General features: G+C 54.0%; 4 protein-coding genes across 4 annotated transcripts; 3 read left to right on the plus strand and 1 right to left on the minus strand.

The window, feature by feature from the left end:
• Positions 1-7,000: 7,000 nt before the first annotated feature.
• Positions 7,001-9,494, plus strand: F5144DRAFT_655950 (uncharacterized protein; the record flags this gene model as incomplete). The annotated part of the gene is made up of 3 exons (XM_066793148.1): positions 7,001-7,011; positions 8,451-9,390; positions 9,438-9,494. The coding sequence occupies 3 exons, from the start codon at positions 7,001-7,003 to the stop codon at positions 9,492-9,494; spliced, it is 1,008 nt and encodes a 335-aa protein (XP_066639330.1).
• A 676-nt stretch (positions 9,495-10,170) lies between these two features.
• On the plus strand, positions 10,171-10,320 carry F5144DRAFT_497455 (uncharacterized protein; the record flags this gene model as incomplete). The annotated part of the gene is made up of 1 exon (XM_066786208.1): positions 10,171-10,320. The coding sequence occupies one exon, from the start codon at positions 10,171-10,173 to the stop codon at positions 10,318-10,320; it is 150 nt and encodes a 49-aa protein (XP_066639331.1).
• Positions 10,321-10,667: 347 nt separating this feature from the next.
• F5144DRAFT_580943 (kinase-like domain-containing protein) lies at positions 10,668-12,356 on the plus strand. The gene is made up of 2 exons (XM_066789404.1): positions 10,668-11,433; positions 11,519-12,356. The coding sequence occupies exons 1-2, from the start codon at positions 10,758-10,760 to the stop codon at positions 12,262-12,264; spliced, it is 1,422 nt and encodes a 473-aa protein (XP_066639332.1). The 5' UTR covers positions 10,668-10,757; the 3' UTR covers positions 12,265-12,356.
• On the minus strand, positions 12,357-15,020 carry F5144DRAFT_580944 (uncharacterized protein). The gene is made up of 4 exons (XM_066789405.1): positions 14,680-15,020; positions 14,173-14,609; positions 13,874-14,119; positions 12,357-13,815 (listed from the first exon to the last, which is right to left on the minus strand). The coding sequence occupies exons 1-4, from the start codon at positions 14,801-14,803 to the stop codon at positions 12,502-12,504; spliced, it is 2,121 nt and encodes a 706-aa protein (XP_066639333.1). The 5' UTR covers positions 14,804-15,020; the 3' UTR covers positions 12,357-12,501.
• Between the last annotated feature and the right edge of the window lie 13 nt (positions 15,021-15,033).

Consider the following 15,033-nt stretch of genomic DNA (forward strand, 5'->3'; position numbering starts at 1 on the left):
CCGTATTTATACCCATTCTCTCGGGAAACTCTCGGCAGTACGTTCATCGCTTCTCGGTGAGCTAGGCATTCTCTCCTCATCCAGAACTGGCCTCATCACCTGGACGGCCGGTCAGCATGCTGTCAAGGCAGGCCAACGCCTGCGCCTCCTCGCCTCCAAACTCTTCCCCATGCCACCACCTGCTGTGAAAGGATTCAATAGTTTGAAGGGTGAGCGAGAGACGGTCCGTGAAGCCGTCGTCAGCCATGGTTGGGTATACTCGGCCGTTCCCCCTTTCGGGTTGAGATTAAGCAGATAGACCAATAACCGGTGAGTAACCCACCCACAGATTGGTTGTTTGGATGAGCAGGGGAGGGAGGAGCTGGATCCTCCCTGGTAACCAGATACCGGGTTTGCTCAAAGGAGGCGGTCACACAGCATGACGGCAGGGAGTAGAAAGGTTGGGATGAGACACGGCCAACCAACATCTGCCTTGGTGTGAATACGGTATCGTTGGTTGCTTCCACTTTGGCGGCCGCTGCAGGCTCTCCCCGAATCTATCTGCCGAACTGGCGGTCTAGGCTTGTCGAGGCCGGTTCGTGTAGTAGCTGGCCTCCCGGCACAGGGTCATGCGTTTCATACCACAGGCCGAACAGGTCCGCTTCCATCGCGTTCTTGATGCGGCAACGCTCGGCTTAGAGATTCTATTTCGGATATAAGCTGACTCGTGGATGCTCAAGCGTGACGAGGCTTGCCCGAGTAGCTCCGTGCTCGCCAAGCAGAGCGGTGGAAGAGGGGGTGTGGGTGTGGTAGCTGTCAGGGCTCGCTTGAACCCGGTAGCCGGGTCATCGAGAACAGATTGGTGGACGAGCCCGGTACCACGTAATCGACATAGGGCTGGGCTGAGAAAGCAACCCTCGCTAAGCTTCTGTCAAACCTGGTTTTGGGGTGGTGTGAGGATCCGTGAACCACACTCGATATCCGCAAGGGGCAAACGATCGCCTCCTCTGCGGCGAAAATAGTGTCCCACGTGGAGCAGAGCGCAAAGGTTGCAATTCTGGGCGTCATCTGAACGTCTAGTATACGTGTACGACGGTTACACAGGAGGAGGCGCTCACGGCCCGATGACTTGGCCGGCCCACCTTTCCGAGCCTCAACCTGGATATCATCTCACTCCCTTATCTTTTGATAATCTAGGCTCTAGTATTATGCGTTATCTATCAATATATCAGCAGCATGCCGAGGCCAAACAAAGGGAATACGAGAATTCTCAAGCAGAGCTTATAAGCAATGACTGGTTCCCTCGTCCCAACCCGTCATCAAACCTAACTATCTCCTGATGCAAGTTAATTCCCAGCCGGGCCACATCGATGGCGGGTGGGATGATCTTGGCAAGCCACTTTACCGAACGGTGAGGTTCGTTGGAACGCCAATCGCGGCTCACCCGGCAGCTGCTGACAGACGTGACACAAGTGATGCGCATAATAAGCAAGGGCAAGTCGGGTGTGAGTGAGGCCCCTCGCTGCAATCCGCCGGCTGCAGGATATCTTCCTTCGTGACCAACGGCGAAGGAGCCGGGAACACGAGGCCCGGTGGTTGGACTCGGATGGATCGGAAAGACAGCAAAGTTCTTTGTTGCATGTGCTGTTAGGTTCTTTTTTGACTTCATTTGGTTTATGCCATTCGTTGCCCGGTGTCATCTCTGCTTCCTCATGGGCTCAACAACCCCGTCTCATAACCGTAACAAGCTCCTATTCCCAAATTTGTTGGAAAACGCCCAACAAAATGGCTCGGGGCCTTGGACGTGGAGGTTGAATCGCCCCAAATAACCCGAAGATGAGTGTTATTGTCAAGTTGGGCGTTGTGAATTGCTTCTTGGCCCCCAGAGCATTTTCACTTAGACCCAAGAGCAAAGCGACGCACGTACGTTAGAGACAAGGATCAGAGTCCTCCTCCCAAAACAGAGTTGTCTAGGTTTCAGGAAGCCAGGTTCTTGGAGCTGTGTAATACCAAATGCCGTTTTCAGTCAAGCCCGCCGCTCCTTCAGCCCCTCCGAGTCTCAACGCCAATAGTACCCCCTTGCCATTCTATTCTCGAATGAAAAGACTGGTGGCTGTACTTGATCTCACATGAAATGGTGCGCTCCATCACGTAGCTCTCAGACGATCAAAGTGGCAGGTTAAACAGGCTTACCCCAGCACATGATTTACGGCTGGTCTGTCTGCCAGAAAGTCCCCAAGTAGAAAATAGGGACCCGAGATAATGAGCGATGTCTCATTCACCACCTCAGCACAACAAGGAAACTCCCTAGACATCTAGAACGTGCCTTACTCGTCTTGTACAATGGCTCTATTGGCGGCGATGGATTTCTCTGGCGCGTCACTCTCTGGCCAAAAAAAGCCGAACTCCAACCTTCGACTATTATTAATTGAGCGTTTTGCGTGTTTCAAATCAAAAATTAAAAGACTTTTCTGGGATTTATGATGACTTTCTACTCAATGAAACCGGTGATTCATAATTCCTCTCAAAGCCTTCAGCGCCTGACACCGGCAGGCGTTTGCTTTGATGTAACGACATGGAACTCCAACACTTCCTTGCTGGTTGGAGAAGCTGAGCTCCCCTCCTCCACGTAGTCCTAGGGATGCCTGATAGACAAAATGACGTTCTTCTCTGGCCCATTTAGGACGTTTTTGGTCTTGTTATGTATAGGTATCTATCCACAAGAGGTGAGCTGCAAATATGCCTACACATCATAGCTACCTAAGTTATTTTACTAACAATGGCCAGGCACGCCTCTGGAAGTATTGGAAAGAATGCTTGGCCTTTTTAGAAAATCATACTCACTCCACAACTTCCATCGTGGGCTGGACATTACCTACCATCTAGGTACCTATGTTTAATCCCAGAACATGGTTATTGTAACATGTCCCACATCCGCCAACCTTCTGGGAATGGTTGTATAAATTACCTCGGGTAGCTTAATTACCTAAGGTACCTAGCTGTACATACAAATATTATTATTCATACTCCGCTATGCCCTAGGGCGTGCCGGACCCTCTGCTATTTAGTGTACAGGAAAACCGTGCCCTCCCGGGCCGGGTGAAAAACCCCTACCAACAATCAAGGAACGATGCGTTCTGGTGAGTCTACGTATACAAAGAGAGGAGGCCTCCTGGCCTCCGAACGGGGGCGCTTCAAGCCGCCGTTTCCAGCTCGAGCCTCCTGGCCAAGCTGTACATCGGCAGCCTCCCCGAGTCCATCAGCCAGTCGAGGATCCTCCTCGCAAGCCGTGCAGTCGTGGGATTGATACCGTGTAGAACTGAGTAAAAGTCCCGTCGTGTCCGAATTCCAGTTCTCTCCCATCTTCGAGTCAACGGTGGGGCCAAACACCACACTACCAGGTGTTCGGCAGTCTCTCGTCCCTCGCCACACTCGCAGGCAGGCGTCAGAACCTCCGGGACTTCCCGTGTAAACAAGTAGTCCCGTAAGCCTATTGCTCCCGTCCGGATTTGAATGAGCAGTGAGCTTTTCGCCTTGCTGAGACCGTCATGCCTCCTTAGGGTTTCGTTCCGGAATAGCGTCTCCCGCTGATGGTCAAAGTCGTCCGCCGGCCTGGTGATTGCTCTGCCGTCCCGTTCCTTTAACCACCTCGCTCTCCAGGCCTCTTCTACTGCCTTGTCCGTATCTATGGTTCCCCCCGTCCAGCGCATGATCGTGCCCGCGGCTCTCTCTACCGCCGTGGGCCCTTGAGGTCTCAAGGTTCGCGGTCGGCCCCTGTTGCCCCTCCTCGAGCTGAGTCTCTGCTGTATCTTGCGGCAGGCGGTAAGGATAACGCTCCCCGCCGTCTTTTTGCCGCCTTGGCCGTCGTCCAGATCGGGTTGTTGGAGTCGGTTTTCGAAATCTGCAAGCCGTTTGTTTAGGTATAAGTCCAACGGTGGTACCCACGTCTCTGTCTCGAGGTTACGGATGGGGGTAGACTTAAAGGCTCCCGCCACAATCCTCAGGCTCTTATTCTGGGCCTTCCCGAGGGCCTTGGTGATGCCTTTCTTCACCGGTTCGCCTCCCACATCCGTGGGAATGTGGAACGACGATGCGCCATAGGCCAGCGCTGACCGGATGCACTTTGTGTACACTTCTCGCGCTTTGGCTAGACCCAGTCCCCACGTCGATGCCGCTAGCCTCGACAGGGCATAGCTCTGGGTCCTCAGCTTCTTCTCCACCGCCGCAAGGTGGGCTTTCCAGTTGAGCTTCCGGTCCAGCCAGACTCCCAGGAACCTGGCAGACTCCTTCGGTCTGACGGGGCTGGTGCCTCCCCCTGGGTTAGTGAGTTCCAGCTGGTTTGTCCACTGCCGTCGTCCCTTGTTGAAATGGATCAGTTCGCTCTTTTCCGGGGCGAACTTCATCCCCCGACTGTCCGCCCATCGCATGCATGTTTCCCACGCTGTACATACAAATACCCTAACATATTTGCATAACGAGTGGGCCACTTTTCTTCCTCTTGCAACCTCCCAACTTCATGACGAATTTCCTTCACAATACAAAATGCAACCTCTTCCAAAAGAGAGTCGTATGATCCTTGCGCTTCAAGCTCTTAAGAAAGACGCTAAACTTTCCGTACGGAAGGCTGCTACGATCTACGAGATTCCGCGAAGCTCGCTTCAACATCGACGCGCTGGAAAGCAACCACGACCCGAAATACCAGCCAACCTTCGAAAATTGACCAACTTGGAAGAACAAGTCCTTCTTGAGAGGGTACTCGACCTTGATGCGCGAGGATTTCAGCCCCAGCTCTCCGACCTTCGAGAAATGGCCGATCGCCTTCGGGCCGCACGCGGCGCGTCGCCCGTCGGACCCCGATGGGCAAACGGTTTCGTAAAGCGACATTCCAAGGTTACGACGCGTTTCCGACGTCAAATCGATTATCAGAGGGCCCAATGCGAAGATCTCGACGTAGTAAACGCGTGGTTTCGGCTCGTACACAACGTAATCGACAAATACGCGATCCAAGAGGGGGACATCTACAACTTCGACGAGCTGGGTTCCAGATGGGCATGCTTTCGAGTGCAAAGGTCGTGACGAGCTCCGAGCGACCTGGGCGGCCTCGCACAAAGCAGCCTGGCAATCGAGAGTGGGTTACGGTGATCCAAGCTGCGTGTGCGGATGGCTGGGTCGTGCCGCCGTACTTTGTCGTCAAGGGGAAAAACCACCTCCTCCCCTGGTACCAGGACAGCCGGTTCGAGCCCGAATGGAGAGTCCACACAAGCGAAAATGGCTGGACAACAAATGAGATTGGCCTCGATTGGCTACAACATTTCGACCAGGCTACCAAGCGCCGTACGAGAGGGGTGCATCGGCTGCTCATCCTCGACGGCCACGAAAGCCACCACTCGATCGACTTCGAAGATTTCTGCAAGGCCAACAACATTATTACACTTTGCATGCCTCCCCATTCTTCCCACTTTCTCCAGCCTCTTGATGTTGGGTGTTTTAGTCGGCTCAAGGCCTCGTACGGCAAGCGGATTGAGCAGATGATGCGGATGCAGATCACCCACATTACGAAGGAGGACTTCTTCGACGCATTTGTCGAGGCATTTCACGCTTCCATCACAGCGAACAACATACGAGCGGGCTTTAGAGCAACTGGCCTTGTTCCTTTTGACCCTGAATTGGTAGTTTCTTACCTCGACCCTAAGCCACTTACCCCATCTCCTCCAAACTCGCGTCCCGGAACAGCCTCGAGTTGGGCCCTGAAGACCCCATCCAATGCGTACGACGCGACCAAGAGCTCCATCACTCTCAAGCGGAAGATCGAGAACCATCAAGGTAGCTCTCCGACTCACATTTTCGACATCATCGACTTGCAGGCCAAGAGCATCTCAAAATTGGCACATGAAATGGTGTTACTCCGAGCTGAGGCCCAGGAACTTCGTACAGCAAATGAGCGACTAAGCAAGCGCCGTCGGACAAAGAAAACGCGTCTGCAGGAAGGAGGATCACTTAGTTTACAAGAGGCAAAGGGTTTGATGGCTGACCGGGGACTTGGTGATAAGGACTGCAAGGAAACGTCCGGGAGTAGTGGTTGTATAACAGTGGGTGGGCCACGCATTCGGCTCTGCAGCAACTGCAAGAAGCCCGGCCACAATGCGCGGACTTGTCAAGTACTTTGCGAGATGTCTGAAGACAGTGACTCCGAGTAGTTTCAATTGATTTGAGCTGTTGTGGCTGAATTGACTTACACGAGGTGGTTGAGGTCCGGGAAAAGTGGCCCACTCGTTATGGTGGCCCACTCGTTATGCAAATACGTTAACGTACTCCACCCCCAAGTCGCGCACACCCCCAAGTCGCGCACACCCCCAAGTCGCGCACTTTTGACCGTGAACCGATAGGAAACATCAATTACACCACCACAACAACCGCAATACACTGAAACTATTTTAAATCATGTACATCAGATGTTTCTCCGTCTCCCTGACACGTGCGCGCATTGTGCCCGGGCTTTCCGCACTTACCACAACGCCGTGGAGCCGTCCCTGTTCGAGCCCGCCGACCACCATTTTCCCGCGTTTCACGCTCTACCTGTTCCTGCACCTCTCTCTGGGCTAATATATCATGTGCATCTCCTACAGTAAGTGATCCTCCAAGACGCACATGTGTCTTTTTGGCCCTTCGGCGCTTGCTCAGTGCCTCATTTGCCTTCTGTAAGGTGCCTATCTCAGTCGTCATTAGGGCCACCGAGTGCGCCAATGCCTGCGTCCCTTTCGCAAGCTGGTCGACAGCAGTGAGAATTGATGTTGGCGAGCTTCCCTGGTGACGGGCAATCCGATCTTTGATGTACTCGCATTGTGAGACAGTCTCTGTTGGGTTCCGTGGCGTCTGGGAGAACCAAGGATCGGCAGCGGCGGAGGGGGGACCAGTTGGTGTTGGCATCCGTAACTTGACATCCAGCATGGATATCACTGACTCGGGGTCAGAAGGTACTAGACCTGCACCTCTGAACCCCCCTTTGTTGTTGCTCTCGGTCATGGCGGCAAAGTGGGCGGCTTTGAAGGCGAGGAAGAACTCGACCTTGGTGATGTGGTTGATATGCGCTCTGACGAAGTGCTCGATTTGCCGACCGTACGCCGTTTTTAGGGCACTGTAACACCCAACATCGAGTGGCTGGGTTATATGGGATGAGTGAGCCGGCAGGCTGATGGTGACAATGTTGTTCTGCTTGCAAAAGGCTTCGAATTCGGCCGACAGGTGACTCTCATGCCCATCAAGCACAATCATCCGATACACCCCCTTCGTACGAGACTTTGTGTGCTTATCGAAATGTTTGATCCATTCTAGGCCGGCCTCATTGCCGGTCCACCCATTGGAAGTTGGCTTGATAGCCCAGTCGAGTGGGAGCTCGCCCTCGGTATACCAGTTGGCGAGGTGGTAAGTGCCTTGAACAATGAGAAACGGTGGGAGGCACCACCCTTCGCCGTTGATGCACTCAATCGCCGTCGCCCATTCCCGATTGCCAGGCTGAACTGCCTTGCCTCTTCCACGTCGATCGGCGCGCGTCACTACCATAGCTGCGCAGATGACGCCCATCATGAAGCCGGTCTCGTCGAAGTTGTAGAAGTCACAGTCGTGGATGCCGTACTTCGCCCTCATGTTGTGTACAAGCTTAAACCACGCGCCAATAAGTTCTGGGTCTTTGCAGAGGGCTCTCTGAAAGTCGTATACACGATTGAAACGCGTCTTGAGTTCTGGTTGTCGCTTGACGAATTTCTCGGCCCAGTGCTTGCCGACCCGTCCCCCGTCGCGTTGCGCGAGCAGCAAATTAGCCATATCTTCAACACCAGCACGTCGGGGTGCAAATCCTCGCGTATCTAGGTCCAATATATACCGAACAACCGCCTCCTCTTCAATTGCTGTCAATCGGTGAGCTGCAGGTCGTGATTCGGGCTTCGGCGTCTTCCCGTTCATCCTGTCGCGCAAGGTCGCTTCGGGTACATTGTAGTTTTGGGCAGCGCGTCGCCGACTGAAAGTCTTATCTCGTTGTATTGCCTGAATAGCAAGATTGATTCTACTCTCTTTGGATTGCGATGCCATTTTTTGCTCTTAAGTTATTCCAAGTTGGGGTTGGGAGGTCGTAGCACGGTCAAAAGTGCGCGACTTGGGGGTGGAGTACGTTATGGGTTTTGCGATCACATAGCGCGGCTGGTACCAAACACGGCACCCAACAGGGAGAGTACGGCAATCCGTGTTTGTATTTCAAGCAACCGCTGCCAAGTTCGACAAGAACCCGCGAACCATACCCAATAGTCGGTCAATGATAAAGGGCAAATAAGTACAAACCCCATCTCTCGCCCCATCATCCGGATCGACACCCACCAACACGACGTCGCAACCCTTATCGTTCAGTCCCTACCGAGGATCGCGGCTTTTCATCGCCGGGCCATTTAAGCGAACCGATAGACTCTAGCAATGACTGCCAGTATAATACGTCGATGGCGCTCCACGACCGAGTACTGCTTCGACAAGGACCAGACTGACGCCATTGTTCGAACCACAGCCTACCGTCGCAAAGAATCTTGTCAATCCTTGATATGGTTCTCACCCCGCGAACACGTCGCCGTTCGCCCATCGATAGCAACACCCTTCCTGCGGACCCCTGACACGGGACTCGGCGCCCTCGGTCGGCTGCCGCTCGAGCTCCTGCAGAAGGTATTGCTACATTTGGACCTACGATCTCTCCTCATCTTTCGGCAAGCAAATCTTGGTTCAAGACAGGTCGTAGACTCTCTCTATCAATATCAGAGGGTGGTCTCCCATGGACTCAACCTTCTCTGCGCCTTGTTTCGGACACGGCTCGCCATCGACATTTCTCTGCTCGACTTTTACGACGCATTGTGTACCAAGGCTTGCACCTTTTGTGGCCAATTTGGCGGCTTTGTATTCCTCCCGACCTGGAGTCGATGCTGTTTTATTTGCATCCAAAACGCCTCGGGAACTCAAATGCTGACTCCTGCCGGGATCCGGGAGGAATTCCCCTTGACCGAGGCCGAAGTAGCACAGCTGAGGCCGTTCAAAACCTTACCCGGCATCTACGGGATGGGGCCGCCCGATTCCCCCATTGCGCTTGTCTCTGTAGCTCAAGCCAAACTCATAGTTTCAGGGCAACCACCACATGCAACAGCAGCGCAGGCGCGGTCGGCAAATTTCAGACGAATTACACAATTCAGCTATATGGGGTCATGCGCACTTCCCTATTATGATAGGCGGACCGGCAGAGCCGAGTACGGAATGTCGTGTGCCGGATGTTTACTCGGTTTTCAAAAATCCATCATCATCGGCTCCGAGTCCGAGCAACGGGGATTCATGGTTCGCGACAAGGTATATGCCCAAGATTCCTTTCTTGCTCATTTCCGATGGTGCGTACATGCTCAGGCCTTGTGGAGATCGAGCGGAAAAGACAAGACCAGGCCAATCGAGCTCCGGAGGCTGCTCGGAGAAGAGGATTTTTCAACAACCGAGAATGATACCTGCCTAGGTAATGAATGATTTAGCGCCTAGGTACCTAGGTAGGTACCTACCTACATGTACCTAACATGATGTCTCCACCACATGTACACACATGTCTCTGGCCATTGGGCGCTCATCGTCACCAGTAGGGCGGATCCGGGCTTTCGATATTTATAGTGTTTGTTACCTACCTTAGCTGTCCCTAACGTAATGGGCTTTATGGGCTTGATGAGGTACTGGCCATGTGTGGCTGTTGCATTTATTAGGGTTATCACTGTGCCTACGTGTATCTAGGTAGAATGCACTGTAAAGAGTGCAAGCGCAAGGCAGCTCGGGCCGGTTGAAACCCGGATTGGGCCAATTGGCCACCTTAAATACTTCCTTCCGCCATCAAACAACGCCGTCCTTACGGTTCGCAACCGCATCCTTCATTGCATCGGCAACAATCTGCATCAGCAACAATCCAGCACTCAAAGAGCCAGGATCGCAAACTACCAACACCATCACCAACACCATCGCCAACACCACCACTTTACCTACCTACCCAACTTACCTCGAGAGGCAGTGAGTACCTAGTGATCCCCTCCTTTCACACCCCCCCTCCTCTCCATCAGTCGGGTCTGATTCATGATTCAAGACAAAACGATGTGTACCTCCAAATTCATCAAATACACTTGCGGCTGCAAGGGGGAGATGGAATTCATCCAATGCGCAGAGCGCCAGGGAACCAACTTCAAATGCCATCCAGCCATAAAGGAATGGGCCCCGGATTCAGCCAACTACTGTTCGAGGCACTTGGTCAAACCAGACGCACAGCCTCTGGTCGAAAACAGCCGCACTTGAAAGGCGAGGAAAGGAATCGACGAACGGAATCGAGAAAAAGAGGGGGAAAAGAAAACGGAGGAAATAAATAAAGTAAAAGAAACCGAGTCAAATAAACAGTCGACTTCGGATTTCCGAATGGCTTTCTTTCCGCTCCTCTACATGTATTTATGCCGCAACATGGAAAGGAGAGGTTAGTCCGACCTTCAAATTGCCAGATGACCGCAGTCCTCCGTGCTGTCCTGCGTATCATGTTGTTCGAGCTTAGGTCTGTTTCCTGCTGCCGTTAAATTAGGGTCGGTCGTTGCCCGGGGGACAACAACTTGACACATACCCTCCGGAGCTTGCAACTCTAGCAACTGCCAACCAGCTATTGATTTCGGATTACCCCGCATCCTGGCTCCGTTATAACACTTGACCTCCTGGCTTAATATCGAGGTGCTTGGAAGCTCAGAGAAATGCTCATAAAGCCCAGGATGAGGCCCTTCATTGAGCTTTCTATTCTGACGCGGTATCATCTTACTTATCTACCGCGCAGGGCAAGCGTCTCGACAGTCAAACTACGACTCCATTCTTCCTTTCACTTTCACTTCGCGAGCACGCTTTTGTCACCAACTCAGGACACGCACTCCCTAATACAGTATACCCCAATTGAGGACACTGAGAGTATAGACAAGTACAGGCCAGGAGGTTACCACCCGCTGCAGATTGGCGACCGCTTCGGCTCCCACAGTCAATACCGAGTCGTCCACATACTAGGGTTCGGAGGCCATTCTACCACTTGGCTTGCATGGGACGAGTTCCAGGGCCGCCACGTGTCGCTGAAGATTGCGATCGCATCTGACATAGCATCATCGCAGGAGATCCACACCTTACGACGACTAAGGGAAAGCGTTTGTGACACGGCGGGAAGGAAGCGCTTTCCATTCCCCATCGTTCTAGACTCGTTTACTCACAACGGCCCCAATGGCACCCACGAATGCCTTGTTACAGAGCCCGACATGTGTAGCTTGGCCAAAAGCAAGTCCACATCGAAGGGTGTATGGTACTTTGACCTCGCCGTGGCGCGTACCATCACAGCGCAGTTAATCCGGGCAACGGTAATGTTGCATTCTCGGGGTATTGTTCATGGCGGTGAGTGAACATGGACCCATTCTCAAGATGCGCGAACCACAATTATCTCGAGCCGAGTAACCACTGACTCAACGCGTCGAGAAAGACATCCACCCAGGCAACATCCTATTCACCCTCCCATCTTCCTTCCACGCCCTCTCCACCAAAGACATTTACGCCACATATCGTGAACCGATAAAAGAACCCGTCCAGCGGAGGGACGGTGTCAGCCAACTACCAACCAACGTTCCGCCCTACGTCGTGCCTCCGGTCTGGCTGGGTAAACGGTACGAACACATCACCACGGCTGACGCCAACATCATGATCACCGACTTCGGAGAAGCGTGGTTCCCCGCCGCCTCGCCACGGTACAGCCTGAACACGCCGGTATTGTACCGGCCGCCTGAGGCAGTCTTCGCCGAGTCTGAGGGTAAGCCGATCAGTTTTGCAGCCGATATCTGGTCGCTGGGGTGCACCATATACGAACTGTTCGCGCCGGGGACTCTCTTTGAGGGCTTCTTTCCGGATGAGGACGACATGGTCGCCGAAATGGTTAGTGCGTTGGGAAAACCCCCTCGGTCGTGGTGGGAGGGTTGGCAGGCGCGCGGGGACTTCTTTGACGCTGAGGGGGAGAACTGGAATGTGAAGAAAGGGAGGATCTCAGACGGCGATTATTATACTTTCGATGCGAGGGTTGATTGCATAAAACAAGACAGGAAGGGGGTGGTTGAGCAGGAGGAGTTGGATGACTTGCGCCTCCTGTTGGGAAGCATGATTCGGTGGAGCCCGGAAGAAAGGTTCTCGGCGGACATGCTGATGGTAAGTGAATGGATGAGAAAATGGGGAGCTTAGTTGGGGTCAATAGCTAGAAAGATGGTTCATGGCGATCGGTGTGGTTTCTGGAGCGTTTGTTCAGACACGTAGAAGGAAAGGAAGAATGGACATCCCATTTTAATGTGATTAGTACCTAGGTACCATTCTATCATGCGAAGCTTTCTACACAGTCACCCCCAACGCCAAACGCTATGCTCAAAACTATATACAACTCAAAAAAACACCAAAATCGGACCCCACAACAACCCAACCCCCCTACAGCAGCTCGCACTTAGCCTCCTTCTTCTTGCACTTAAACGCCTTCCTAAAATCATCCGAGTTCTCCGCCATGCCCTGAATGCGGACCATCGACGGGGAATGAACATCCAGCGGCAGAATCCTCGCCATCTCGGCCGGGGTGCGAGTATTGCACCAAATATTCGCCGAGTACACAAAAAACAGCTGCTCCGCGGTAAACTTCTCCAGCCCCGGCAGCTCCTGGTTCCACGTCGCCGGCATCGCCTTACGCTGCTCCTCCCACGCAGCGTAGGCCGAGCGCATGCCGCCCGCATCCGCCAGGTTCTCCCCCAGCGTCTGCCGCCCGTTGACGTGGGCCTTGCCGCCGGGGACGTCGACCTCGAACTCGGAGTACTGGTCGACAAAGCACTGGGAGCGTTCCTCGAACTCGGCGATGGTCGCGTTGTCCCACCACACCTCGAACTCGGCGTCCTCGCTCCACTGCCGGCCGTTGTTGTCGAACCCGTGCGTGATCTCGTGCCCGATGATGGTGCCCAGCCCGCCGTACAGCGCGTAGTCGGGCAGGTGGTAGTGGAAGAAGGGGAGCTGGGAGATGCCCGCCGGGATGGTGATGGCGTTGGAGGTCGGGTCGTAGAAGGCGTTGACTTCGGCGACGTTGTCGTATTCGTTGCGGTTGGGCTTTTGCGTCACTTTGGCGTATTGTTTGGTGGTTTTGAAGCGCAGGCTGGAGAGCACGTTGGAGAAGTAGCTGGACGTGAAGTTGAGGCCGGTGTAGTACGAGGCGATCGAGTCGGCGGAGCGGAGGTCTGGGTTTGACCTGGGGTAGCCGATGTTCTGGACCATGTTGTCGACCTTCTGCAGGGCCCGCTTCCTGGAGGAAGCGCTCATCCACTTAAATTTCTCGAGTCGCTTCCTGAACTCGGCCTTGACTTTGGTCGTCATCGTGTCGGCGGCCTGTAGGGTGAGTTCGGGGTATGTGGCGGAGATGAAGTAGTGGTCCTTGATGTGCCGCACCATCTTGTCGACCTCGTCGATGCACGTCTCCCATCGCTCGGCTTTGGGTGAAGGCGCCACTCCCAGGAGCGCTTGGAGATCGGGGTCTCCGATGTATTTCCCAACCGTGTTGATGGCAGTCCACATCATGAAGCCCTGCACGGCTGCCCTGGAGTGGTTTGCGACGAGGTTGGAGTACTGGGGCCAAAAGTCCGGAGTGTTTACGAGGATGCGCGCGGGCGCCTTTCCAGTTGGCGTGAGTCCAATGATCAGCTTGCCAAAGCCAAACACGGGCGCAGCTTCGTCGATCTCGGCGAGGGTCACATTTTTGACAGTGTTCTGCGAATGGTTAGCTTTTGGTCTGCTCACAATACCCAGGATGGGTAGCGGCACTTACCACCAAGTCCGCGCCAGGTCCCAGTGATTCCTGGTACCGAAGCGCCGCCGTGACCATGTCAATTTCAAGCCCCACGACTGCGGCTCCCAACTTGGTGGCCGTCTTGTTGTTTAGGTTGGGGTACGAGATGCGGAAGACGTCTCTCAGCATCCCCGAATACGCTTTCATCTTGGCCTCGTCAAAGTAAGACGTCAGGTTGTTCTGCAAGTACACCTGGGGAAGGTTCCAGCAGACACGGTTGTGTTTCTTCATTCATGTTAGCGACACGGGAAACATCACCAATAAGCGCGAGAACGTACCGCATCCAGGAAGTCAGGCATGACAGGCTCACCCCGTCCGCTGCAAGAGCTATGGAAGACCGGGATGTCATACTGCGCGAGAAGCAGCGCCGCCTCCTGCAGGCCATCAATGTCGCGCGACCCGAGACTTGTCGTCAGGTCGGTGGGGGACACGGGCCAGGTCTTGTTGACAGACACGATCAGATTGTTCAGGGGCTTGATGCCCGCGGTGGCGATGGCGTCCGTGTCCATGCAAGATTGGTAGGCAGTCCGTAGCATATCGAAATTGTACTCCTCGATGTTGTTCCGGGCAACCAGAAGGGTCGACTTGAAGCCCGCTGCCTCGGCGTGACTGCTGCTCTCCATGATCTTCTTTAGGATGCGAGCGGTACGCTTCTGGACTACGGGGAAAGTCCCCGAATCATCGCCGTTGTGTTCGTAGGCCCCGTAACAAACCACTAATACCGAGGAGCTAGGTTAGCGCCGGGGACAACCCTCAAGGCCTAAACTACACGCTTGGGTACTCACTCTTGTCGAATTCTGTGCAAGGGTTCATCTCCTCCCAGTTTGGGGCCATGTTCTGAAGAACATAGGAGGCCCCATGGACGCACGCTGGCGTCGTGCATACCGGTGAGCTCTGCCACTGACCCATCTTTGCGTTGGGGAGGGAAGGGTGGTGGTGGGATGGTGGGAATCAAGTGTCGTCGAACCAGGACAAATGTCCCAGCCCAAAGCGTAATGGCATTCTTTATACATCCCCATTCCTTCGGCGATCCATGACAAAGTCACAAAGATTCAACAGCGGTTCAAGGCCCCGGACGGGCTGCCAAGCGTAAGCTTCCACTTTGCGGGGCGGAAGACGGGGTTTGATGCCGCTCAGCC

This window comes from Chaetomium tenue, assembly GCF_020726465.1.
Source record: "Chaetomium tenue strain MPI-SDFR-AT-0079 chromosome Unknown F5144scaffold_6, whole genome shotgun sequence".
NCBI lineage: Eukaryota > Fungi > Ascomycota > Sordariomycetes > Sordariales > Chaetomiaceae > Chaetomium > Chaetomium tenue.